This window comes from Calidris pugnax, unplaced genomic scaffold, assembly GCF_001431845.1.
Source record: "Calidris pugnax isolate Ruff unplaced genomic scaffold, ASM143184v1 scaffold1, whole genome shotgun sequence".
Classification (NCBI taxonomy): domain Eukaryota; kingdom Metazoa; phylum Chordata; class Aves; order Charadriiformes; family Scolopacidae; genus Calidris; species Calidris pugnax.
Window position 1 is genome coordinate 9,161,420 of NW_015090800.1, and position 27,915 is coordinate 9,189,334.

The following is a 27,915-nucleotide window of genomic DNA, read 5'->3' on the forward strand; positions in this document are numbered from 1 at the left end:
CACGTCTGGTCCTGTTAGATTATCACAGCACACTTCTCAGTGCTCCACTGAGATTTCCTGTTCAAAAATTATGGGCAATAAGGGATAAAACCCATAGATATGGTAAACCAGGAACATTTAATCATTAGAGAAGAGCTATTTGTCTAGAAATTAAAACTGAGCAAATGTTACAAACATAGCCAAGACAAGCAATGTTGCAAATGGAAGCAAAAGTTAGATTTCAGGCTGATTATACAGCTACCAATTTAACACAGTCTCCTCTCATCTGCAACGAGGTCAGATGTGATAAGCCTCCCAAAGCATTTTTCCCATTATTGGACCAGAGAAAAAGCTACAGAAAACTAAGAGGCACTCTGACTCCACGCATTTTGAGGATGAGAAGGATGATATCTTGACAGCATTTAAGCCATGATGGAACTAACGAGTTTGTATTCAAACACTGTCCAGCAATAAAAAATTAAAATTTAAATATTCATTGGGTGTAGAAGGAATGACCATGTAACATAGACACAGTCTGAAAACTTTGATAGCTACTGACTTTTAGATTAGATGGCTTTAGTTGTGTTTTTTATGAACTGAATGCTTCAGTTTGTAGATGTTACTTCACACACATTCGCTGTTAAAAGAAATCAGGGAAGGTACAGCAGTTGCAGTTACTTGTGCAAAACAAGAAGGAGAGTAACCTTTTGTAGCCCTGATCCATGTGTCTAGGCTGGAGCAGAAAATAAATTTGATCTCCTCCCAACACATCTTTATTAAAAATATCACACATCTTGACAGAAGTTGGCAGATAAAATAATCTGGTGCCTCTCATTTCAATTAGTTTCAGATTCCAGCGGCTGGATCTTGCTATTATTTTGTCTATTCAGTCAAAGAGCATGGTACTATCAGATGGCTTCTCCTTGCATAGGTACTTCCACACTGTGTTCAAGTCAATTATAAACCTTCTGTTAAACAGTTTCAAACAATTGGCTTTTTGTGGCATGCTGTGTTTTTCTTCTTTTTCAGACCTTGAGTCATTCTTGCAGCTCTTCTACAAACCTCTCCCAATCTTTCCACATCCTTCCTTAGTGTGGACATCAGCCTAGGATGTCCAGAAATAGCTTTGCTTTGCCCAGAGATAACCCCACCTCATGCTCATATCGCACATCCCCATCAAAACTGGCACATTTAGCAGCTGAGAGCTCCTGTGCAGCTGGATGATCCCAGCGACCGTGATCCCAGAGACCTTTTCAGAGCTGCTGCTCTCTGAGAGGCAGCCTCTCACTCTGCGAGGATGACTGGCACTTTTTGTTCCCAGTTGCATGACCTTGGCTGTGTCTCCGCTGAGGCGCGTATTGTTTGAGCATACCAAAAGATGGCTTTGTAAGCTCTGAGTGACCCATCCCATCACGCATGGGTACACCCAGGCTTGTGTCACCTGAAAACTTTTATCAGCCATCTTTCAAACCACTGACAAATAACATTAAACCAGTAAGTAATTGCTGCGGCTGCACTAGAAGCTTTCTGATATATAGGGATAATTTCCAATTAGTAAACAAGACTGCACTAGTTTCTAATAAATTTATGTTTTCTGCATTTATTTAGTATAGTCCTAATGTTTCAATCTGAATATTTTGCTGTAGTAAGTGAAATACCACACAGATATCTCAGCATATTACAGTAAGATAGCCTCCTTGCAAACTAAGCTTTGAATATAAAGAAATACCAAGCTAACGTGGCAGACCCACTGCCCACACAGCATTGACACCCACAACAAACCATTTCCTGACATCCACACATAGACCAGTTTATGCTCGCACAAGGTACTAGCAGGCTTCAAATGTGTTTGTGGGCACCGAGAAAGCTACCATGTATCACAGCAGCACCAACAGCACTGCAACATAAATACGTGGTAGTCGAGCACTTAGCTCCTCTTCTGGGACTACAGCAGCTTTCCTGTGTTTCACACTCTTAGCTGTGTCACACCGCAGTACAGAGGAACAGGAGACCAAGTGCACTGAAGTGATGACCTGCCTGGGGGGCAAAAACCCAGCCAAAGAAAAGCCACCAGCAGAGGAAAGAAGAGAGACCCGAGACAGTGCTGTTCACTTTGAGACACTCACACAGCGCTGTGTTTGGGATTTGACTCTCACACCCTTCATTTCAGGTAACTGTGTGCCATGAAACCTGCTGCTGACAGAAAGCTGGATGACATCTGTAGTAAGAAGGGCTGAAACATTACATGGGAAATGTTGGGTGACCTTGAGGGCTGGTGTAGTAGAAATAGAAAGAAGCTCAAAAGACGGAGTGCCAGGGCATGTACCTGGGGAGTAATAAACAGAGCCTCTGCTGTCAATTGGGAGATCATCAGTAGGAAATTAGAAAGGAGGAGAAAGGCCTGGATGTATTATCCAACTAAAGGATGACTGCGGGTCTCCAGTGTGACGCAGCATTAGAAAGGCAAATACAACCAGAAAGTACTTCAGGCAAGGGATTTCCAGCAGAGAAAGGGAACCGTCACATCACATACAAGGCATTGATCAGACCTGCTTTGGGAACAGTCCTTCTCATCTGTATTTGAGAAAGGCAAGAACAAACAAGAACAGAAAAGGCTGCTGGACTGATAACTGGTCTTACAGAGAAAAGTCAACACGAAATAGCGTATGTAGAGTGGGAAAAGGAAAACAAAAGATACCATTGCTCTTCGTAAGTACATCACAGAAAGAAAAGAGACTTATAAACTAAAGGTTGTATTTGACTCAAGAACAACTGATGAGGAATAAATATAGGTTCAAACTTTGAGCATACGTATCTAGCTATCAGTGCCTCATTATGAAATAGGATAGCAGTGGGAACAACATCTGCGTAATCTTCAGATTTTTATTACTAAATTTATTAAGCTTATTAAGTTTAAGGGTGACAGCGTTACTTGCAACAATAGAGGACTGGATGAAACAACTCAGGAGGCCATTTCCAGTCCTGTGACTTACAGACATGGTTTTGTAAAAGAAGTAACATGTCACTATGGCTGGGTTATCCTTGATGTACACCAGAAGGATAATGAAACTACCACGGATAATGAATAAAACCAAGTCCAGATCATCTAAAACAACTCTGAAAACGTGTTTTCGGTGACTTAGGAAAGAAGGGACATCCATAAAGAGGGAATACAAAAACGTGAAGGAAAAGAAGACATTTCTTCAGGCACCAACATCCTTACCTCCCATGAGGAAGAGAAGCCCCGCCACATACTGCATAAGGCCTCGATCCCAACAGCACCCCAGCACCCCGATAATCCATCCGAAGAGGATGATGGCCACAGCCATGCCCATGAAGCCAGCTGTCATCCTGCGCAGATCTGCAGTGAGGGAAGACAGAAAAACACCATGCCTGTGAACAGTGATAAATTATCATCGTTGGAGGTTCATAACAGTCTAAATCCAAAATGTTGCTGATCTGCAACAGTGTGTGTTGGCACTGGGTGATTTCAGTAAGAAGGATTCAGAGGGATGAAAACCCATAAATTGAGATACTATCTTGGGCTAGGGAAAGGGAGAAGGCGACCATTTCAGCACACAATGAAGCTCAGGGCAGATGCACCAAAGTAATCTGTGACAACTTCCTCAGGAATGAGAATGTGTAAAACAGCCTCAGTGCAACGCTGTGACCAACAGCTCCAGTCTCTGGGTACTAGCACAGCAGGTGTTTATGTCCTGCCTTCCTGTCTGCACCCGTTATTCCACTGCATCCCATGGTGGCATGCAGGTACTCTGGTGTCAATGATAACAAATGTGCTGCAGGTACACAACTGGGGCACAGGACACTTTATTGCCCTCTCTTGTATCTAGATGGTGACCTTGTCCCATGATTTTTGGTGAGGACATTTTTAAGTACTCCAGGGAGCACTGAGAGTAGGAGGAGGGCAGGGGGCTGGAGCGAAGCATTTCATGCTCTGCAAGTCAGGACAGAGTACTGCATCTGATATGGGTATATGGATTTGACCTGTATTTATTTTATAAATAAACAAAAAAGATCCCTGAGACCTAATGTAAGGAACCCTTAAATTCATACCAGACTATATTGCATATTTGCCTTCTGCAAAAAGGATGGGACTACTGGGATCCCTCCTCCAGCCTGTGCTGGGGAAAAAAGTCTTCACAGCTGTTTTTGATGTGAAATCTGGGCAGGGAGACCACCTGGCAACCGAAATAGCAAGGACTATGAGAGCTGAAGAGCATCTCTACACCCTCAAATAATGGAACAGATAGGGGCATCTTCTCTAATATTTGATTGTTCCCTGTCTCCCCTCATAGAAAGTTTAAGCACTGATATGTCAAGATTATATATGCAGGGAAAATTCCAGTCAAGTCAGGTCTCTGAACATTTGTTTCCTTCTTGAAACTTTTTTTTTTCTTTTTGCATAGCAATGATTTCACTTTCTTTCAAGAAACAGAATGCTCATGACGGGGAAGAAGATTTGAAAACTGTGAATCATCCACCAGTCTTTGTGGCAGCTTTTCTCCTTGGCTAGCCTTTGCCTGTTTCTCAATTTCTGTTATTTTTTACCCTTTTCCCACAGTGGATCAAAAGGATTACCAATACCAGCGGTGCAGGCTCAGTGAAATTTGTAAACAGTGATAAATTAGCATCATCAGAGATTTATGTAACTCCTTATCCAAAATACTAAGTGTCCACAAGATCTATAGGTGTGCTGGGACAGAATGATTTGCTTCAGAGGAAGGCAGTTTACTCAGGGCTGTGTTCATTCTAGTGATACTTATGCAAGATTGAGTTGCAGAACACAACTGTCGGGTTCTCACATCCAGTTTCTCACACTCCCTTGAAACTATAACCAGTTCCTGTAGATCGTCACTGGTTTTTTTTTGCAAAGAAACCCTCTGACAACATAAATATTACCAGGCCTTCAGCCCACCAGCGACCAAGGCCCTTTTAACAAGATACACATCTTAAAATTCAGATTTTTATCTTAGGTTTTGTGACTGTCCCACCAAAAAAACCCCAAAAAAATCTCCCCACAAAGCATTTGAATATGTTCAAGGAGGTCTGGTGCATAAAAAAAATACATTTCCTCCAGAAAATTGTACTTCCCACAGGCAACCCTTGCCTCTGTTCCTTGGGAATTCCTGAGTGCTTTCTAAAACAAGCACTGAATGTTGCTAAGCATCTTTTATGTGTCTTCCTGCTTTTCAGTGAAGGCCTGGGCTCAACTTGAAAGATAGATAAAAACATAAAATGTTTACTGTTTCCTATGTCATCTTCAATAACAGCCCAACACGTCTCTCTGAAGCGCTGTGCAGCTGTCCGTGTCAGCTCTACACAACCCTTCCATTTTAACTTGTGACTGCTGACTCTGGGTAACTGCACTTGCTTGTCCTAATGGAAACATACCCTAACAACCTGCTTTTAATGAGCTGAATTTAAATAGCTTTATTCGGCGGCAAGTTGTCAGCAACAACTCAGACCTACCCCAATGACTCGCTGATGGAGCCAGTTTTCATAGGTCCCACAGGGGATCACAAGCATCTCCACATCCTATATACCAAATTAAGGAATGGGTTTTACCCCAATAAAATCAGTGTGAGTTTTGCCATTGAACAGAAGAGTTCAAGTAGCGAGTCCGAGATTTCTAGGCCCAATTTTGAAGTTTGTTTCATTTGACCTCTCTTCCTAATGGAACCTGAAATTCCTTTTCTAACAACACAGCAAAATCCATCAGCATCTTAACCCTGGGCTTATTTATCTCTTGAAAAAACCGGAAAGCTAACCTCTGACAGACACTTAATACCACATACAAAGAATTTTAAAATTGAAATTCTTTATGAAATCATAGTTCTCGTAAACTAAGTGGGCTTAGTTTAAGATTGCCACCATTTAGGCCAGTTGCAAGTCTGCTCCTCACAAGCCCATCCATTAGGGCTTCTCTGAAATAAATAAAATACAAAATTTCTTTTCTGTTGAAAAACATCTTGGCTTTTGTCCTGCCACAATCTTCCTCAAGGGCAGCAAATGGCAGTGCTGAGAAAAGGGGTTGCAAAGTTGGTTTCATAAACAGCCTGCACTTGTGCAAGATCATCTTCCAGGTGCTCCTCACCTGTCAGAGCCCACACAAAGCTGAGGTCAGCACTGAGAACAAATCTATTCAAAATGACTCTTTAGTGGGAAAGAGCTTAATGTATGTAACTAATTACCCTCAGTCTATTTAGTGAGGAGAAACCCAGGGAACAGCAGCCTATATTCTCAGGACACAAACCCCTAGTAGTGGTACTTTTTATGATTACTGTTCTGTTGGTGTGGTGCTTGACATGGAAAGGGCAGCAGAAAAGCAAAGATTTTCATTGTGTACTAGAGGCAATATATAAATTCCTTCTGCTAATTTAGGAGCAAGAGTTGCCATATAAATAAACAATAGCTCATCAGTACAAATTGATGGGGTTTTGTCTGAGTTTGATTGGCACTGATAAGACCTTTCCTGAATATATCCTGCAAAGGTAAAAAGGGTCATGCTTAGTCATGTAACTCCACTTTATGACATTTGAGCACATCCTGAGTGGTTTTTTTTAATTATTTTTCTGAAATGACTTTCGTTTATTTTTAGACTATGAAGCGAATGGTTCTTTACATCTGTCTGTCTTTGAAAACCTCTCTGAGTAACTACAGCATCTCAGGATCATGGCAGGACAACCCCAATCAACAAGACTGACTATGCCAGCAAAATACATTCTTGAATCTTAGGCAGGCAAATGGGAGCTGCAACAGCAAACACACCTTCCCTCAGCTCACTCATGCACAGTTTAGCTGGTTCTCCAGCTGATCCTCTCCTGGATACCCATCCCAAGTCCTCACACGCTGGCAAAGTGCACAGATTGCAGGGGTACGATGAACCCCCCTTCTCCACCATCTAGCAACCCAAACCTTTAAAAATATAGCTAAAGGGTGCAAGTAAGGAAGGTATTACATTGCTTGTTCTGTAAGTCCTATAATACAGAAGCTGTTTTTCAATGCCTTGCTACTATGATTTACCACATGGACTTAGATACCACCATCACTTGTGGGTGAAAGTGCAACATTATCTTTCCACTCATGTTTTAGAGACACGCTTTTTGTCCTGTTTTCTTTTTTGTATTAACCGACTAAAAGCTACGTGTGAGTATCTTCCCCTCGGGAGTACTTCCCGTGCCCAGCACTGCCACAGGTGCTGCTGCATGTAACAGGCAGGGGATTCAATCCTGACTCAAAAGCAACGTGGATCATCAGGCAAGGAATACAGGCATCATGTTATGTAGGCTGGAAACAACAAATCTCTTGACTGATAACATTGGAGAAGGGACAGGGAATGAAGTAATCCAATTCCCATGACTGAAACTTAAATGGTAAATTTAAAAGCCACAAGCTTTGTGAATCGTGATGAAAAGAGAACCATTAGCATTTTAGACAACCTTCTTAAAATAGAGACAGATTCCCATAAAACAACATGCTTTTCCTAAAAGCATTTTAGTCTTCTGCTGGAGAATATTAACTCTAAAGGTTTTCTGAAGATAAAGAAAGGCAGAAGAGCTGATTAAGATCTATTTATTTCCAAGCAGCATGTGGTAGAAGGTTCTCTCTGTCACTTTGCAAATGCCCCTGCCCTTCATTTCACCCTGATATCTGTCCATCTGTATTTGTTGTGAGCAATAAAGTAATTCATGCTGGTTGTCACATTGTAGAAGTTTCACACCTCAGCAGCTGCAAACATAACATGTTCCGAATCAGCGTTGCTTCTCGAAAATTTCAATATGCCTTTTTGACTTCTGATGTTCTGGCCTCTTCCTTGAAATTGCAAGTCATCTTTCTAAAGCAAGGGCTCAGTCTTCCTGTTGATATCTATCTTCCTTTCCACAGAGGGGTTTAATAATACTTCCAAAATATTAGAGATTTCTTCCCTCACAACACATAACAGGAAGGAAAATATGAGCCTCTTGTGAAAGATGGGCAAACCAAGACAAGATGAGAATAGTCAGCCTGCCCATGGCTACATGAGAACTTTGTGGAGGAGCGTATAATTGAATCTCTATTATTGGGCTTTCTGGCCAGCCCTTTAACCACACAGCGCTGCTTGTGTTCTCAGAAATGCTTGTTCTCAAGTGTTTGTTACCAGATCAAACTACAGTGCTTGTAATCAGGCCATCAGAAAGTGCAATACTGCTGCAAACAGTGTTTCAGATATTCCATCCTACATCTCCTCCTTTCCTCTAATAGAGAAAGGTCCATAGGTACAGGACCCTGAAGTCTGTATCCACAATATCTACAATATCTTGAAAGACATTTTGGGTATAGCACCATTCTTTCCTGAGATGTCCCAAAAAAAAGGAGAAACTGAAAAGGAAATCACAAACGTGCATCTGTGCCCAACTAGGACCAAATGTCAGAATATAGTATCACCACAAGCAGAAATAGACTGGGATAGCATAATTCTTTAGCATAATCCTTCACTGCAGGTCATTTTGATCTGTACCCTCCTGTACGAGATTTGTTCTCATTTGTCTTTACCAGAGAGGGATTACAAACATTTGTACTTGAAAAGAGTCTATATCACTCCTTTTTCATCTTTTTCCAAAGAAATATGTGTATTGGAAATTGTTCAAGAACTGCACACAGCCCAAGCACACAATTTACCAGGTTTCACTAAGCTTGGTTTAAATGACTTCTCTTACAAAGAATCAGCAGCACAGAGGTACCCTTCTCTGTCATCACCCTTTCTCTTATCTCACCCCAAAACTACGGGGGGGGGAAGTTGTAAAATTGGGCAGATCTGTCTTTTACTGAATGCCAGCCCTAGCATCTCCCAGCTACAATGAACAAGTGAGTATTAATGCAGGTGATTTTGAGTGGCATCTTCTGGCTCTCATGATTCTCTCTGCAGAGCTTAAGATTGTATTTTGGATGAGGGTATTTTGTATTTTGGCAAGTAGAGGGTAAGGTTTTAATCTTTTCTTTCTGCTTCAGGTATGGAGAGATAAGAAAAGAAATATGTGTTAGTCTACCTGAGACTCAGTTAAAATCTCTGAGTGCCTTTTACTGGATCATGTGGCATCTCAGTCTTCAGTTTGAAGATTACTCGAACGCAATCGCAATGCGTACAACCCACTTCAACAAATATTTATATGTCACCAGAGAGTGACTCGGAAATACGCATGTCACAAACACATACGCTGAAACACAACCCTCTCAAAACTGAGACAAGGAGCAGCAGAAGGCCCTTGCAGAAAGAGAAACTGGCACTCTGAAGGATGTAGGTAAGCCTTTGTATCACAAAAGGTGCAATGGTGTTTATAAGGTACATGCATAACTTCTCCTAAACCAGAAAATCCCATCACCTTCTCTTGACTAGAGTTTGTTGGTTGTGTGATAAAGTGTTAAGTGTTTGGTTGCCAGCATGTGATCCAGAACTGACCAACAGGGTATTCGATCCCATCTGCCTCATGCTCAGTATAAAAGCTGAGAGATCAAAGAAGTCAGCCTCTCTTTCTTCAATGGCCAGCATCCAAGGAAGACTCTGCCTATTCATCTGCCTTTGATCCTGTGATCCGAGTGTTCCTGAATCCAGTTCCTGAGTTCAGCTCTTGTCCATTGCTGAGGCCAGTCTGGGACTTTCCCAGCATCTGCTGGTGACATGATTATCATCCTGGGAGGAGCTTGATATTGGGTTTGCACATATTTCACTATTTTTCCTAAAAATATTCTTAATTTTGCTTTTTATTATTTTATTATCACTATTCCATTAAAGTAGTTTTGATTCTTTTCAACACATAAATATCTCTCTCTCTCATTCTTCTCTCACTCGGGAGAGAAGTTCGAGAGCATCTGTCATTGGTTTTAGTGGCCAGCCCAGCCCAAACTACGACAAATACCAAGTCGTCATTTTATTCTTGCCTTTTCCTTGTGTATAGCAGAGAGGAGACAAAAGACAATCCGTAGATAATAAGGCAGAGATTTAAGGAGGCAGAAGAGAAGGAAGGAAACAAAGCTTGTTTAAGTGCATGGGGGAAAAAGCAAGAAAATGTGTCTCGTGAGGCTGAAAAGATGGATTTGTCTTTAAGAGACATTATGATATAGATACTAGAGAGGTCAATGCAATCAAGAAGGCATTAGCACAGCAAAAATTTAACACATCAGATGCAGTTCTACTGTAGAAAGCAGAAAACTTGGGTCTTGGGAGAAAGATGGCTGTGAATACCATCCCATAGAAGGGTTCAGTCTTTTGTTCCAATTCTACTTCCCCTTCTGCTGGAAAAGAAACTTTGGCCAGAGAAGAAAAAGGATGTTTTTAATTATCTGCTGTGTTGCTGCTCAGCTCTGAGTGACAGCAGGCTAGGAAAGAAACAGAAGTTGTGCCCTTACAACCCCTGATGTAGTGGACCAGAGCAGCTGAGCCTATGCCAAAGCTTTATTCCACTTCACTCTACCCTACCCTACCGTACCCTACCCAAAGCCATTCCCTCCCCTTTTCTCATTTTGGAGAGAAGATCTTTTTTTCTCAGAAAATATCTGAAGTTGATCATTTCTCCTTATTCAGTGATGTTCAAGAACTGATCTTGAGGAGTCTTTCTCTCTCCAGATTTACTATCCAGGCTTTTAGCACTGCAATATATGATCATCTGGGAACATTTCCAAGGTTTGGTCCCAGCAGAGTACACTTGTAATTTGCCCAGTCAACCCTTTCATCCTTCCTCTTCCTCTGTCATTCCCTAGAAACAGGGAAGAAAGTCTGAGGCACCTGCATTTTTGGCCATTCTTCTTCATATTCATAACTTTAATCCTTCTTGCTCCTGCTAGGTGAGGCCACACAAAGCAAACATTTCCCAGTTGTAACCATGCCAAGGGGCTTTTCGTTACGCAGCTTTCACGGATTATGCAGGTGTTGAAGAATTTGAGGCACATATAATAAAATGGCTTCTGCTCAATTTCAATGTGAACTTTGGGACTTTATCAGATCAGAGCTGTGCATTTTTCATTTTTCTTCCTCCCTGTTCCCTTGAAGAACTCAGGGAGTACACACTTCTTTATGCTGGTTACCTCTTATATTAAGTGACCTCTCCTTTTGAGCCACCACACTGCAAGTATGATCTTGCTGGGGAGGAAGAACAACACAGCCTCTCAGCACCACGTTAGCCTAGCCAGAAGGACCATTCCTGGAGGATGTGTGGCACCATCTCCCTGCACCCAGCACCTCCAGCCCCGGCGGCAGTGAGAGAGGCCAGGTGGCAAGCTCAGCTTCCTAAATGGAAGTTTTCCTGCATTCTCCAATGGTCTGGAAGAAAGCTGCGGTGGGCTCTGGGGTTCAGGGCAAAGGCTGTTGTACAAACCTTCGTTGTAAAGTGCTTTCAGTGCTTGTGAGAAGAGCTGCTCTGACACCACTGAAGCCTGAACTACTCCATTTATGCCCACTAAGCACAGTGCACAGGAGGAAATGCAGAGCAGGGCATCAGGGCAGGCTTCATCATGCAGCTCTGCAAGGCTGTCACAGGTATCTAGAGACGCCTTGGGGGCAAGTGGTCTCTCCAGCACCCTTACCTTTGAGGGACTAAGCATCTAGAGTGAAGAGCTCAGTGAGCTCTGCTTTCCCTGAAATCAGTGGGAGGGTTGGGTGCTCCAAAGCTTTTCTCTGAAAATCAGGCTTTTTTCCATCTCCCAGGGGTGCTGTGGAAGCCAATTCACCACTTTTTCTCCCGGAGGCATTCGGATAATAATGACATATAAAGTACAGTAACCGTTGTGTAAAAATAATCTGGATACAGAAAGCCTTACATCCTATTATATATATAAGGTCATGGTTTTATTGTCTAGCTTAGAAAAAACTGCTTTCACAGAGAGCACACTCTGCCCTGTTGCACTCTGCTTTTTATATGCCAGCCACCACCGCAGTATCTACATGTCCACTATATTAAAACCTAATCTTCAGTTAGTATGTCTTGAACCACTGCTTGCAAACGTGGCCAGGGCCCATCAGGACTGGAAGGAAGCCGAAGGAAAAAGAGAAACACTTTTTTTCCTCCCTTTTTCTTTCAGTGAGAAGAGAGGACAAAACCAGATGTAAAATGGAAGAGAGCGATGAGGAAAATTGAAGAAAAGTTTCTAGTAAAGATGACAAATGAAGTGTGACAGGAAGCAAGAAACATAATTGTATGTAAAACCCCAGTATCAGCCAGTGTTAAGGGTCTTCTGTAAAATGCAGATTTACCCTAAGCTCCTCCTGAAAATAAATGAGTTGGAAGTATGCAGGAACAGAGCACAGGAGGAGTAATACAGAAAGAGAGAGACTTAGTAATGCCTCTCCTGTTTTACCTTCTTCCCTTCGCGTTTGACTTCCCTCCACTGCTGCCCAGCCCAGCACCAAAGCCTTGCTCACATTCAGGAGCGACTAAAACATTATCCTAAAGGTTTTTCTTCCCTTTCAGCTCCTGCCCCAGCCGCTGGTGCAATATTATGCAGCACAAGCCTGAGAATAATCCAATCATAACGCATTCAGGGCAGCAGGTTTGATAAATGGCTGGGATGAAAAAGGCTGAAGGTGGAGGGATGGTATCTCTGCTTTATCAGTGCCCCAGCACTCTGCTCAAACATACTCATTCCACGTACCCCAGCATTAAACATTTTAATTCAGGAACTCTGAAAGGTGTATTCTTGCTTTTTAAAAAGATCGTTTAATGCAAGTGAGGCTGGGCTGGGGGCTGGGAAGAGAGGAAGGAGGATCAGGGAGAAGGAGGGAGGAAGTATAGAAAGACATTTAAAGCTGTGAGAAAACACTCTCTCTTATGGAGAAATTTTGATTTTGAAGTTTACTCTTCTATTAACATTTAAATTGAAAGGCGTTTCTTCCAAGCTCCACATAGGAAACCAGAAAATCTGCATTTAAATAGACACCATTTAAAAGTGGGGAAAAATATATATCAGCTTTGAATGCTTCTCCATTTGTCTGAAAAGAACTTCACTTATGGATGATTATTAATTTTTTTCCTTTTTCTTTGTGTGTGCTAAAAAGAGAAATTGGAAGTACATTAAAATTCTGCTTGGCACGAGAAGGAGGTGGGGGGATGGCTGCTTAATTGCCCAAAACCCAGGGTTTGAGCTCAGATGTTCTGCAGGAGAGTCTCTGGAGCCTGCAGGAGGCATTCCAGCCTACTGCCAGGGACAGAGCCAAGTGGGTCCTCTCCTATTCGGTCCTGGTGCTACAGTGCTTGTGACCAAGGGGCTGCATGCTCCCACTGAAATGCCTACCTCACTGGGGATGTCATGAGAGTCCCCAGTCCCAGCTGGAGAATCAGATCTTCTGCAGTTTTGTTACACACCTCTGTACCTTCAGGGTACCATCTAGAAAGCAGGGCCATGCACCTCCCCAAAAGCCACCTAAGCACAGCTGTTATGTGTGGTGTTAACCAGGGTGTCGTAGAAGGAGAGCTCACAGCCAAGGAGTCACTGACGCTTGAGGAGGATGTGCTGAGGGTTTGGAGAGAAGTCTTGGGACAAGAAGAGATGTCCATGTGTTGATGCCCATTCCACATCACACTCATCTTGTGTGTTGGCACCTGGGGCTTTGCACAGCCCATCACAAACCCGGAAACCTCGTATGAGATTTGGATGTGGTGTTTAGCACAGTGCTACCTCCTTCCCTGCAGCATAAGCAGCAAGAACAAGAGCAGGCTCCTGAGCAGGGGAAAGCTGAAATCCCCAATGCAGGTGGAAAGCTGGAAATGAATAAAGGCAATATCCCCATGTTGCATGCAAGTTCTCCCTACCCCCTGCCCTCACCTTCTTGTCCCTTTCTCCTCTCTGCCTGAATGACCACTCTGAGGCTCAGCATTGCCAGATGCCAGTGCCCCGCACCCCATATGTTGGCCATCGGCTCGCGTACAGAGGGATGGGCAGCAGCGTGAGGCAGAAGCAGGGTAGGTCCTGCCTTGTCAGAGAGGGGCCTCTCACTGGCTGCTTCCGCCGCAGAATCCCCATTTCTTGTTTTTTGTCGCGAGTGGTGAAATTTAATTTCGCTACCAGCAGCATTCAGGGAGCAACAAAGAGCCACCTGCGTGTGGTGCTCGCTCTAATTCCAGGGCACAATGGGCTTCATTGCCAGTGAAGAATCCCCGGGACAATCCAATTATTAATATTCATTCCTTTTTTCTCTGCCTCATTTTCAAGCTCATTCCTACAGAAAAGGTCAGACATATACTACCCCCCAGCAGTACATTATCGGCCACCTCCAGGGCCTTTTCTGCCATGTCAAAAAGGGAATTATCAGGAGTGAAGGAGCTTTGGTGCCTGAGAGGCTCAGCTATGGTCTCTGGTGGGTTTCACCTTCAGGTCACTGGTCTGAATCTAGGTCAGGCTGATGCTGGCTGTGATCTACAGTCCAAAAGCTGGGCAGTGGTTCCTATGAAATAGCAGCTTCACACAAACCCAGAGGACAAGTACCTACACAGTGCCTTGGCTCTTTTTAGAGAGTAACAATGCAACACAGATTTAACTTTTTTGGTAGGGTCCGGGCACTTTTCCTCCTCCCCCTCCTCCTGCCTCTCTAATGGATGGCTCCACTGCTTCCAGCTTGACACTTTAAAAAACCAAGGTCGAAACACCAAAGGGAAAAATGAGGCATGAGAAGGATGTTTCAATGATCCAGGTACTAGTGGAAAGTCTATAAAGATGCAGATACTACTCTTTGCATGGCAAAACAGTCAGGCTTTCTGTGCCTCGGTTCTCATAAACTGAGATAATCTCATCTCACTGCGTCGTTTTGAGGATTAATACATAAAAGATTGTGAGCTAGGTTCCCTGCAACGATGGTACAAGAAGCCCTAAAAATGCCTTGAACAGATAAAAACTTTGCAGTAGGATATGGGAATTTTTTTCAGTGGTGACCTTGAATACAATCTGATTAAATCTGTAAAAGCACAGAGATGAAAATAAGGAAAACAGTAGCTCTCACCCGTATACAGGCACCTGTAAACTTAGGAAGAGCAACTGGACACCATGACTATTTCTTGAGCCAACCTGAAATCATGGAACCAAGACCCACGGCCTCACAGTTTGACACTGGGTCCCCATCAAACCCAATTTTTGCAGCATGATCCTGTCTCTAGTCACTGGGTCACTGAAGACAAACGCCTCTTGCTGCTCAAGACCCGAACAAATTTGGCCAACTTGCTCTTTTTGCCTCCCAGTTTGCCAGGATCTCACAAGGAAAAGCCTCATTCTTCCTAGGGTCTCTAGCTAATTTTTTTTCTATGCAGATGGCAACCACCTTCTGAAAATATACATGTGACAAGAAAAATGTTTAGTAGAAGAAGCAGGTGCCTGGAAAATGGATTCCCATTTGTCCTTCCCTCCCCCTCTGCAAAACCCAATCATTTCCCTGTTAATAAGCTCGCTGACTATAATGTGGCACTAACCTTTCACAATTGATGCCAGTGACATTTTGACAGTTCCACATATGGGCCTGCCGAAAGCAGAAGGAATATAAATTTGCAATTTGGTAAAAAGCTGGGTGAGCAGCCAAAGCAGCTTGGGGGAAGGAGGAGAAAACTGCCAACCAGCCAAACAAAAGCCCACTGCACAGATGTTACACACAGCAAAAAAGAAAAGCACATCCACAGCTGGATGTACCCCAGCAAATACATGCTCGGAAAAAAAGCCTTAGGCACCTATTAAGCCTGAGATGCCTCCCGACAGATTCTCCTCACGTGGCAAATTCAGGGAAAGTTTTTCCTAGCAGAAGGGAAATGGGATACGGCATTCAATCTGTGCAAACTATCCAGTTAACATCAGATGTCACAGGACTCGGCTGTTGCTCTAACAAGGAATCTTCAATATTTCCACCAGTGTGATCAGCCGTAGGGAAACAACTATTTTCTAACACTGTTTTGTGGAGTGCCTTTGAATTTAACTTTTCAAGGTATCGCTGCGCAAAACATCACTGGCAGTTCACAAATTGGCTCAGCTACTCAGCACGCGTGTCACACGCCATACATCTTTCCCAAATTACAGCTGTATTGAATCCCCTAATATTTGTCTGAAAACTAACTTCCAGAAAGGGCTCCTATCATCATGTGACACAAGATGAAGGTAAGAAAAATACTGCACTTAGTGGCTTGTTCAGGTGATTAATTACCGCCCACTGTTAGAAAAAACAGTCCTATTCTTTCATTTGGATATGTCTGGTTTCTGCTTCCAGGCACAGTTATTGCTAAGTGGTGAGGTACGTGGCGCTGTGATCACTCCCTTTCTTTCTGGTCCCCACTTCAGCCACACTGAAATAACTTTTCTGCTGAAACCAGAGGACTGTGGCTTTGACCGTGGTTTACTGATGCCTTGGTGGAAAATGTGGAGTTGCTGTATATGCATATGTAAAAAGCCATGTGTAGTGAAGGAATAGGTGTTGTACGTGACTAACCAGCAATGCAAAATTACTATCTAAATATAATGGATTATTAGAATATGTGGGTGCTGTGGGCAGACCAGGCAGAACAAGGATCCAGATAAGCATACCCCAGCTTGCAACTGCGAGGCAATGGGGCATGCCTGTCCCATCTCCAGAAGCATAGAGCCAAATGTGGAGCCCAAAAGAGCTCTAATAAATGCCAAAATGTTCCCTAAGCAAGGGCAGTGGGAGCCACTGGTCAGCACCTGTTGGTAGTGGTGTTGACACTGAAAGCACAACCTCAGAAAGCTGGGTCTGTGCACTGGCTGGGAACAGTAAGCCTGATGAAAAAGTCAGATTTACTATTATTGAGTCATTTTCCCAGAAGTGTTTTTTGTGCTGAAGAAATAATAGTAGGGTAGCTGCTGGATCACTGTATTAACCACGCTTGTGGGGAGTGTGAAGCCTAAGACCTTTCTGAAGTAATGTCACTTGATAGGCAGGGGACGGTGGCCAAGGCTGGACCGTGTGTGGGTGTTTCAGGCGACTGCAGGATACAGATGACTGCTACCAGCATGGCTTTTGTAAGGGGTTATGCTTGATGGGACTGGGAGGATGATGGGGGTCAGAAGTGCAGGGTGTCCAGCAGTCGTGACAGAGAGCACGCTGGATTTCACCATGGCATGCTTGATGTGAAGTCATTCATCTGTCAGATTTCAGGAAACAGCATGAAGTTGCTTCCAAAGCCAGTATATCATATTTAGCCCTGACTGCTTCTGGCAACACATTGCTTCATCTAAAATAATGAGTAGGATCCAACTTGGCATGTGAGACTACCTGGTCTCATCAGATAAAAAAAAATGGGACTTTTTTGGCTTCAGCTCTGCAAGCAGGTAGGTCTTCCACACATGGCACAAGATAGAGCAAGCCCTGCCTTGCTCTAGCAATGCTGGTGACACAGAATAGCCCACCATCTAAAGCTTTCTCCTCAAGTCAGCTCATTCCCAGCTTTTGTCCCTGGCCCAGCACCCTATTCCTACCCCCCAGGAAGGCCTCATTTGCTTCTCTGGCTTGCCGAGCTGCTAACGAGCTGTGCTGCTATTTGCACTTTTTCAGGAAAGACCTATCTTTGCACAGGCTCCCCTGACGGCAGCCGCAGTGGAAGCCCCAGGTAGTGGCAGATTTTTCTGTGGCAGCATTAGTGCTCCCGCTGCTGCTATCGTTACAAAAGCCTACGCCAAACTGGTGCGACTGTGGGAGATTTTCTGAGAAATGACCACATATTAGTGGAAGTTGGCCAGTTTAAACAGCCTCCGCGCGCTGACTGGCAGGGTACGGGGTAGGAGGATGGAAAATCTGGCAGCTGCCTGTGGTCTCATAAGACCTGTTAACTTTTCACAAAGAGCACCCCTTGATCTTTGCTAAAGAAAACACAGCGATTGCTGCTAATGCAGTAGGGTTGTGCCAGCAATGCTCTGCTTACAGCTCCAGGGTGATGCAGAGTGGTGTGAGGCCACAAGATGTGGCTTGAGATCTCCGAAGGGACTGACGCTTGCATGGTAAACAGGACAGAAGGGCTCTATATTTTCTACAAGATTATCTAAGGTTACCTAAAACCAACAAACAACTCCCCCAACACCACCTACATATCCCGGTGGTGTTGCTTTATACCACGTGTTTTTCAGCTGCCATTCCAAACTAGATGATTGTCACTGCCATATACCCACCAACCCTGAAACTGAAGTCCCTGTGCAGAGTCTCTGAACTCTGCAGGCTGCACAGCAACGAGAGGACAAAGGGTGCTATCAGACTTTACCCTACCTACCTCATCCATCAGCCAGGAGCAAGGCTGGTTATGTTGTTCAGAGACATGCAAAAAAAGAAATGGGGAAAGAGCTGACAGTTACAAATGTTTTGCAACCTAAATGTGACATTAATATATGTATGCAGTGTGTTCACAACATTAGGTATTTGTGCACAACCCTAATAAATACCGTGTTCGACAGCAGTTTCAGAAAACCACTCAATGATCTAGAAGAAATTGCCATGAAACAGACTCTCTAGCTTCATTGAAAAAAAAAAGAAATATCCTTGTGCTTAGTCAAATCCTTTAGGCAGTGGAAATCTAGAGCAACTCCAATGAGCTCCATATAAAGTTTAATTACTCGCAAGTGCATTGAAATGACCAGATAGCCAAGTGCTCAGAACCTGCTCCATAAAACACATATTTGATTCTGTGCCCCAAAAGAGAGTTTTAGTAAGCTTCCAAGTCCAGAAATACTGATACAGGACACACGGCATTGTAACATTTGCACCCGAGGGACACTTTGTGGAAGGGGTGGCTATCCTGTTTCTCTCACTGGGCAGTGGTCTGGTAGCTGAACTCAGAAGTCAGACATTTCACCATACTCCATGGCTTTTGTTACGTGTCCACTTTAAGGGCTGAGTCTGTGATACAGAGGTAGTTCAGAGATGTTTCTAACGCAAGTTGGAAGGTGACTGCCTTGACATTTTCCTCACACCACCCAGGTGTTGTGGTGCTGCATGTGGAGACATGAACACACATGCTGTGCTGCTCTAGGTGGTCCATTCCCCATTGCATGGTACCAGAGAAGCCTTGAGGTTGCTCCTGTTGATGCAGGGCTCAGCCACAGCCCCAGGATTGGAGCATTCGAGTCAGGACCAGCTGAGGCCAAATTCTCCATTTGACCAGATATACCATCTCCTGCCCCTTACTTCAAAAACTTCTGTAAGAATTAAAGGAAGAGAAGATCCTATTTCAAATCTACACATTTATCTCAGGAACAGTGCAGTCGTTGCTGGTGGGGAGCAGGGAGACAACCGCTAGGCTGACCCCCAGCCCTTTGGGAGATGCTTCCAGCAAGGAGGGCAGCCTTTGCCCCATGAGTGCTGTGGCCTCACCACACCACAGCTGGGCCTGACCAGAGACGCCCCACATCTCAACCAGGACCCTGCCCCCAGGCTGACTTCCCAGATGGCTGTCAGACCTGCCTGGCCACTGCAAGTCTGCCTGGATGCTGTCATCCCTGAGAGGCAGCTGGCCATCACTGCTCCCTGGCAGCAGAGCACCCCAAAAGCAATGAAACAAAATGTCTGTGGGGCTGTCTGCTCAATTCTGATTTTCCGCTGGTTTTGAGATGTTAGAAGAGAGGGAAATTTAAGTATCGCTTTAAAAATGTTGATACGCTTCATATAAAAAATGTTGATATGTTCCATATAAAAATACCAAAATGTCTTATATGGGCATTTTTTTAGAATAAAACGTCTGACTTTTCATTTCAAATGAGCATTTTTATAAATTGCACTTACATTAAAAAGAAAAAGGCAAAAGGATTCTAAAGGGTTAAACGTGACAATCAAAGCATCTCAATTCAGCCAAAATTCTCTTGTCTGCTCCAAAATAAATTGTTGTTCATTTTGCTGAAAAACTTCTAAAAGCCACCTGCAGCCCTTCCACCATGCTGTTTTATTCACTTTGCCTTTCCAGCCAGAAAGCCCTTTATTTCAACAGCTCTGTCCATCAGTGCAGCACCTGAGCGGTGGCAGAGGGCTAATAATATCACTGGCAAGAATGAGAAGGCTAAACTTGGAAGCCAAGCTTTGACAGGCAAGTAAAAAAGGAATTCGTTCCCAAATATTTTGTTTCTGAGATGACATATGGTTTCATTTTTTGCGCCTACCCACGAGTGATTCAATTGATTTGGGATCTGAAAACCATGTAGCACATTTTCTCACTTTTAAGAAGCTTCTCGGTTCGCCTGTATTGGCTGGTTTGCTCACTTCCTAATGGGTCTCTCCAGATCTGATGCAGTGTTTGAAGCTGTGATGGGTACATATGCGAAGGAGGGGGAACAAATGGAGGGAAAAGCCCAGTGTGCATTGCTAACAGTTACACGATTCCGAAAAGCTGTGGTTAGGAGATTCCTAATTCAGTTAACCTCTTTGATCTCATCATGCAGCATGAAATATCGAAAGGTAATGAAAAGATTGCAGGCAAGTCTGCTACGTTTGCATATCAAAACACATGTCTCAGCCTGGTAGACAGCAGGAGACAGATACAGTAAATATCCTTGTGATGGGTGGAAAAAGCATCTTTTGACTGGGATAAAACAGTTTTCTTCCCGGTCATGTAGTGCAATAAGGAAAAAAATCCCGAAAACTCGCACTGTATCAGGAAGCAATGCACAGTGGGGCCAGGATTCATTTCTGCTGCACTCCTCTAGGCTACAGACACCATTTATCTCCCTTTTTCCCTTAGTTACTAGCAGTAGAGCAGAAGGCTACGCCTCAGACGATGATGATATGCCCCCTGAAAGAGCCTATCCTGCCAAATGCTCAGTCACCAAAAGATGGGACACATTTTATCAGGGTCCAGGTTCCCATTCTCCTTATCTTTAACGGAGACCTGCACAGCTAGAGAGCCGAGGTGCATGTCCAATGCGTGCAAAGATCTGTATTTTAAGAAAATATACCATTCTTCCCCTTACACCTGCCAACCTGCCCTCCCCAGCTATCTCCCTGCCTTTCCTCCTATTTATCCCTCTATCCCCATCTCTGGTGCCAATCCCCTCCTTTTCTCTACCTGCTCCTCTCTGCCTTGTAGCGCTCTGGGTTTTCATCATCTTTTGCTCCTGCTTTCTTAATGCACACCTCCCTTCCCTTTCTACCTTTCCCCTGTAATTTCTTCCCATCTCCTTTCTCTCCCTCTCCAGGTTGACACGTCTTAACACCCTCCCAGTGACTTTTAAGACATCTGAAAAGCTATAGTCAGGTATCAGATTCCTTATCAGGTCAAAAGAAAACATTAAGGAAGTCAGTAGACAGATGCAATAATTACGGTTCAGTGTGGCCAAGAGTGACACCAGTCTTTATGGTCCCAGATGAGATTTAAATTGTTGGTAAAATGCAACATCATTGATTTTCCACTATCTCCCCTTGTGATATCTTTCCAGAGCTGAGGTAAGAGAGCTTGGGTGCCTTATCTCTGTATTTCCTATCTTAATGTAGTTGCTTTCTCTTATGCATGAACTCAGCCATGAATATCCTCGATTTCTGCTGTTTGATACCATCCTCTACTACTTTTACCCATAAGTTACTGCTACTCTTAACTGTAACACCACTTGATGTTCTCTTAGAAATTTTCTTACTGTGCTTACTTTAACTTTATTTTTTTAAAATCACATAACGAGATCTATAGGAAAGCCAAAGAGAATCCTACCTTCTGATATTTCTAATATCAGAATGACTTCAAGTACCAGCTTTACATCAGTCCTCCTAATTTAACCTTTTTTAGGACATATTCACGGTGTTGCTGTGGTGTCGCACACCCAAAGCATGCTAGTGACTTTGGCTTTTCATCTTTGAGCAACGTTTTCATCTAGGGGCTCTAGAAATGAGCCTACCGCTACAGCAAGGGGTGCCAAGGAGTCTCAGTGTCTCAGTGATCCAGGCTCCATTCTCCCAACGGCTGTGCCCCAGCCATGGAGGTGCCATCATAGAATTGCCCAGGGAAGGGACCTCCAAAGGTCATCTAGTCCAACCTCCCAGCAGTCAGCAGGGCACCCCCAACTAGACCGGGTTGCCCAGGGCCTCGTCGAGCCTCTCCTTGAATACCTCCAGGGAAGGGGCCTCAACCACCTCCCTGGGCAATCTGTTCCAGTGCTCCACCACCCTCACAGTGAAGAACCCTCTCCTAATCTCCAGTCTAAACCTGTTCCCCTCCAGCTTGAAGCCATTTCCCCTCGTCCTGTCACTGCAGGCCTTTCTAAACAGGTTCCCCAATCCATGGTGGGTTTCTGGGCCCTGGCATACCTCTCCCAACTAAGACCCCTTCCTTCAGGGGAGGGACATCCCCAGTACCACTAAGTCTCTGCAGCCCACTGTCCTGCTGTGTTCAATAAGCCACAGAGGATATATGGTGACTGCTTGGGCAACTTTGTCTGCACCTCCAAGTGACCCAAAGTCTGGCACAGACCCTGATAACCACAGCATCTAGGCACAGCAATCATTGACAACTTAGCTTAATTAGATCCTAATTTCTTCACGTAGAGCCTATGAGCAAGATTTCAATTAACTGTAACTATATATAAGTTTGATGCATCTCTATCATTTCATTAAGATGATTTGGGACAAGACAAAGATAAACATAGATGTTAACATTCTACAAAGTATGAGATTTTTAATTAATTTTAACGAAAAAATTAATTATCAAGTTATTTATAAAGGCTCATAAAATTCACTTTCTAGTCACAGAATGTACTTTCTGTACATTTGGGATAGGTTTGTTTTGTATCTCAAAAAAATAGAGATCCTGAACCCCTTTTGATCTAATTTGGTTTTACCATGGAGTCTTAATCAGCAATTCTTACTAGAGGGAGTTTTGGAATCCTCAAATCAAAGACCCGTCTAAGTGCAAAGTTCTATTAGAGCTTTCAGTGAACATATTTATTAACATGAGAAGAACTAAATAAGGTTTAGTTCAGGGTGTATGTAGCCTATTGGACTGAACCAAACCTCTTCATGCTGGGAGGAATAGCTGGAAATACACCAGACTCTTAAAATGAAGCCCCTTTAAAGTCAAGCTCTGCTATGGCCCATTACAAAGTCACTGCATCCCCGAGAAAGGGTTTGAAGCTCTGCTGGCACATAATTAAGTAGGCATTTTCAAGCGAAGAATTCCATATGATAAATCTGAAGACAAATCTGTCTGTGGAAGAGGATGGGTCCTGAGTCGAGACTTTGGATTCACTTATTAAGCGGGCAGTTCGGCTTCAGGAAATGCCAGGTCAGGGTTTGCTAGCCATTAAAGCTGCCCTGTTTGCTGGCTATTTCTTAATTTTAAGCATGACTGCAGAAGCAGCCAACAGCCTTCCATGTGCTGCAGCACTATCTGTTGCTGTTCAGCCAGCAGCCACGTTTCCCGGCTGCAGAGCTGCCACTCGGAGGGATGCTCAGAGCCTGGGGGTGGCGTCCCATGGGCCCCACACAAGGACAGCCATTGCCTACATGTAGGGCAGCATCTGACTGCATCTGCCTGCAGTTACATTTCTGGAGACGTTTCTCAAACCGTGGGCAAGCTTGTTAGTCCCTGCCATCTCCCCACTGATGGTTTTGAAAATGCCTAGAGGATTTGCTCCAGTGGGTGCCTCTAGACTTCTCTCTCTGGCTGATGGCAGATGCATCCATACTGCTGGGGTCGGGGTGCTGGGAAGCCCTACCCCTGAATCTCCTTCGCTCCCCCCAGATGGGCATTGTGATCGAGGGGAAGGGCTTGGCTCTCGGGTCAGAGGCTGGGTGCTGCCTTGCAGCAGCCATGCTAGCTGCCATCCCTGTAATTAGCGCCGTTAGCGGGTTGCTATGGAAGTTTCCTCTCCCTGGAGAAGGTGTCGGGGCACCGCTCAGAGGAGACGAAGAAATTAAGGCGGAGGAAGGGGAAATGCAGATGACTGAAGGAAAAACAACATTGCCCATCAAAACTCCCCCCAGAGTGTTCTCTCCTTGGCCAGAGCAGACCACACACTTTAAAGTCAGGACTCATTGACTGTGTATTTTGTCTCCGGAGAAATGTTCGCCTTGGCATGACTAATACAAGCAGCAAACTCGGCGCAGCAGAAATGTCACCAAAGTCCCTCCCACACAGGACCTGTGATTACCATAAGCGAGCTCTCTTAACCTGCTTCATCTTTAATTGATCGCTAAAGAAAGCTGGGAAGGAGGAAAAAACTACGCTGAATTTTTGCATCTTCTTGACTCTCGGTAAAAACATGGCTTCTGAAAAGAAAAAAACAAACCATCAAGCAAGTTCAGTTCCCTTTTCTTGACTCTCGGTAAAAACATGGCTTCTGAAAAGAAAAAAACAAACCATGAAGCAAGTTCAGTTCCCTTTGTACTACAGATTCGCAGTTTCCAAGCACTGGAGAGAAACAGAGCAAATCCCTTGCATGACTGTACCTCCTGATTCGGAGGAGAGTGCAAACAAGACTGAGGGAGAGATTCAGTTCCCAGCCCACACCAACTGCTGCACTGGTGGGGAGAAGCAGCTGGGGGGGAAAAGCTGGGAACGAAAGTCTTTAAATGGTTTTTGTTCCTCCGGAGTCACAGGGGGTGAGAATCCATAGTCTAGGTAAATCTGGATGTAAAACGAGCAGGGACCCAGCTGGAATCAGTTTAGTGATATAAAGACACATAGTCTTAATTAAGGGAATTGTGATTTGCCAATGAAATCCCAGCAGGGCGTCTGTCTGCCTGATCAAAGGCTCGACTTTCTGATGGAATCTTAAGTGCATGAGCCATGAAATTACTTTTTGAAAAGGGAACATGCGGCACAAAGAGGCAGAGCGAGAGGGGAGGAGGTGGTGGGGAGGAGATAGGGAGGGAGGGATGGAGAGCGGAGCTCCAAGGGATGCTACTGGGAGCCTCCATTCCCTCCCTCCAAAGCCAGAGTGGGGCAGGCTGGAGGAAAAATGGTGCGAAACTGTCAGCAGAGTCAGCATCTAAAATCATTACCCAGCCTACTGAATAAAGACAAATTCCTAATTTGCTCTTCAAAACTATTTAAAAGTGCTTAGCAGAATCTGGGGGAAAATTGTTACTTTTCTAAGTATATCCTGTTTACCCACCCTCATGCCCTTCCTTATTCACCACAGACTAGACAAAGGCACCTGCTATTTCTGCTCTGAACCTGATTTCTTGGATATCCAAAAAACAAGGTGGCTTTCTCCAAACATTTCCTTTTTTTTTTTTTTTTTCCTGACGGCAACACAACATATTTCCCTCCATTTTGTTGCGTCAGTAAGAAATGCTTCAAACTCTCTGCTCTGAAAGATACCAAGCTTTTAGTGTACACAGGGAAGAGTTTTGGATCAAATCCCAAAGTAGGCAAATTCTGCACAATCTGGAATTATAATGCTGTGGGTCCTAAAACACTGAAAGCTCTGTAAATCAAGATACAAAGCTGACAAAAGAGACACAATCTACCAGCTTCACTTATCATTCTGTACCACATGAGGATTCCCATGGCACTCAATCAACTTCCCAAATCTCATCTCCTCATGCAGCAGACTCAGCACAAGGCTACACGGGATTAACCCAGGACAGCCTCAGTTTTGCTTCTGAAGGTCTGACAGGGCATCCAGAGGACACCACATTTCCAAACATCTTACACAGGTTTTCTCTCCTCTGACATTTAAACGTGTATTTTTAAAAAAACTTTCTCATTGCCAGAATAACCCAATGCAATGATTACGGAAACTATTATATCAGAAAAAAGCCAACTGTCACCTTGTCATGCCATCTTCCTCAAAAGTGTCTAAAGCAAGTGCTTCAAGGGAAGAAATAAAACATCCACATGCACCTGCTGTGTAGGGCAGGACATCATTTAATGGAGGAAGAGTCCCAAGCAAACACACTGGTCAGGCAACAGCATGGACCCAATAAATCACAATTGGTGTACTGATGGCATGCCAAGATCTAAACTAAAAGAGAAAATAAGCAATCAAGCTCCATGACTTTCTAGCTGTGTTCAAAGCATCTGGAAGAAAGCAAGGCATGTGGTAAAATAAAAATAATAAAACAAAAAGAAAGATGAGGCCAGTGTAGGAAAACACTCCATTCTCAAGCATCTCCAACAGTTTGTGTAGCAAAAAGCCTAAGGGTTTCTGACAAGTGGCTGCACAGCACGGACTGCAGCGCTGATCCCAGCCAGTAGCATAAGCAAAACGGTGCCTCCACCGCTCCCCAGTTTGCTTGGTTCTTACTAATGTTGCTAGATCTAAAAAGAAAACAAATCTCAGCACCATTCACTGAGTCAGCTTTAAAGCTCCGCTTTGGGACTGTGTAGCTCTTAAGAAAAGCTGCAAGTTGAACAAATAAACATGTGGGTCACAGAACTCAAACATTTACCATAATTACACTATTTCAACATGTGGGTGTCTCCCTTCTTGCCCCATTCAGTGAGTGTCAGTCACTCAATCTACCCAGTAAGGTATGGTCAGCTATGCAGTGGCTGCTCATTGCCCAGTTCTTGAGCATAGTGAAGGCTTCCCCAAATCAAAGTTCCTGGGCACAGGTGCTTTACTTGCACTGATGGAAGAACTTGTGGGTGAAAGAAATATTTTCCTCACTGCTTTTTCCCCCACATCATCAGCTATCACCAGGCCCCTCTCTGCACAGCTTCACTGCCATGGGATGAAAGAGCCTCCTTCACTGCAGCTGTGGCCACCAGCTCCCATCCACTCAACCACCTTCTCACTTCTCAATCTTTTCACATCTCAGGAAAATGAATTTTTTTCTCTTGCCTCTTTCCTTTTTTCCCCTGCCACTGTTACTGCATGCAGGCTGTTCCTGTACTCTAAAATTTGCAAGAGCAAATTTATATAAAAAATACAGCTCAAAGTATAAAGGAAGGTGCTTTCCAGGAGACTATAACAAAAAATGCAGGGTTTTTAAGGAGGATTTACAGCCATTTCACATATGCAGCTTCTTCAGAACACCTTCCTTCTCACTATCAGAACAGGCTTCACAGCAAAGCAGCAATTCACAAGCCCAAGTTTTCCAAGCAGGTTCTGTGCTGTGCTTGAGGGCCTAATTAGAAACACCAAAATACACTATTAATTTGTGTATCTTCAGTCATAAACTGCTGGCTCTGCTGCTCACCCTCAAGCATGCTTGAGATCTAGAGGAAAGTATCCCACTGTAACAACTCCACCAAGTTCTCATCTGAGTCGCTCACAACTTATTTTCCAAGCCAAAGACCAGTGGGTGGCCGGTCAGTGTCAGGAGGAAATCTGAATTTCAGGCTGCCTTGACAGATAGAATTCCCTGTGCCTGGGACTTCATGTTGTCGCAAGGTTTCTGACTCAGGAGCACCCAGCACCAGCTGCTGAGCCATCACAGAAGCCAGGATGCTGCACGTGGCCAGTTACTAACGCCATGCGTGGTTAGACCTGGAGTAAGATCAGCACAGCTCCACTGGCTCAGCAGGGCTGGAGTGCTTTACAGCAGTTGAGCATCACATTCATGATACACAGCTAGATCTGTGTGCCCCTGTATGGGTACGTGGCAACTGGGCACCTATAGGTGCTAATGCTGAAGTATGAGGCTGAAGACTACACAGTCTCTCAGAAGTTTCTTTGAAAGGTTTCCTTTGGGATAATATTCTGTATTTCCCTGAAAAAAACTAAATGGCCAGAGTCTTGTAATGCCAGGCCAAATGCCCTCTGTCATTATAGGATCAGATTAGCAGGAGGCTGGTTTTCTAGTAAAGGCAAGGAATGAATACTTGGGAAGTGGTGAGGCCTATTCCTGGACTTTAGCCCTCCACACAGGAAAGCATGCTTTGCTCCTTCCATCCATCCACACCTTCTTCTCTCCTTCTCTCCACCCCATATATAAGGCTTGTCTCCTTTTCAGATGCTACAGTTACACCAGACCGAAAAAAAAAGCCTCAACAGAAACCGACAGGAATTAGGTGTTCCCACCCCTCAGACCATGGGGTTTTTTTC

The 27,915-nt window shown here is 44.1% G+C and overlaps 1 protein-coding gene across 2 annotated transcripts in view; it reads right to left on the reverse strand.

Moving 5' to 3' along the window:
• TMEM178B (transmembrane protein 178B) overlaps nucleotides 1-27,915 on the reverse strand; it is a 224,018-nt gene that overhangs the window by 15,898 nt on the left and 180,205 nt on the right. For both annotated transcript variants that reach the window (XM_014937319.1, XM_014937318.1), the window contains exon 4: nucleotides 3,203-3,340. In XM_014937319.1, the coding sequence (XP_014792805.1) occupies nucleotides 3,203-3,340 (138 nt within the window). The remainder of the gene's footprint in view (nucleotides 1-3,202; nucleotides 3,341-27,915) is intronic.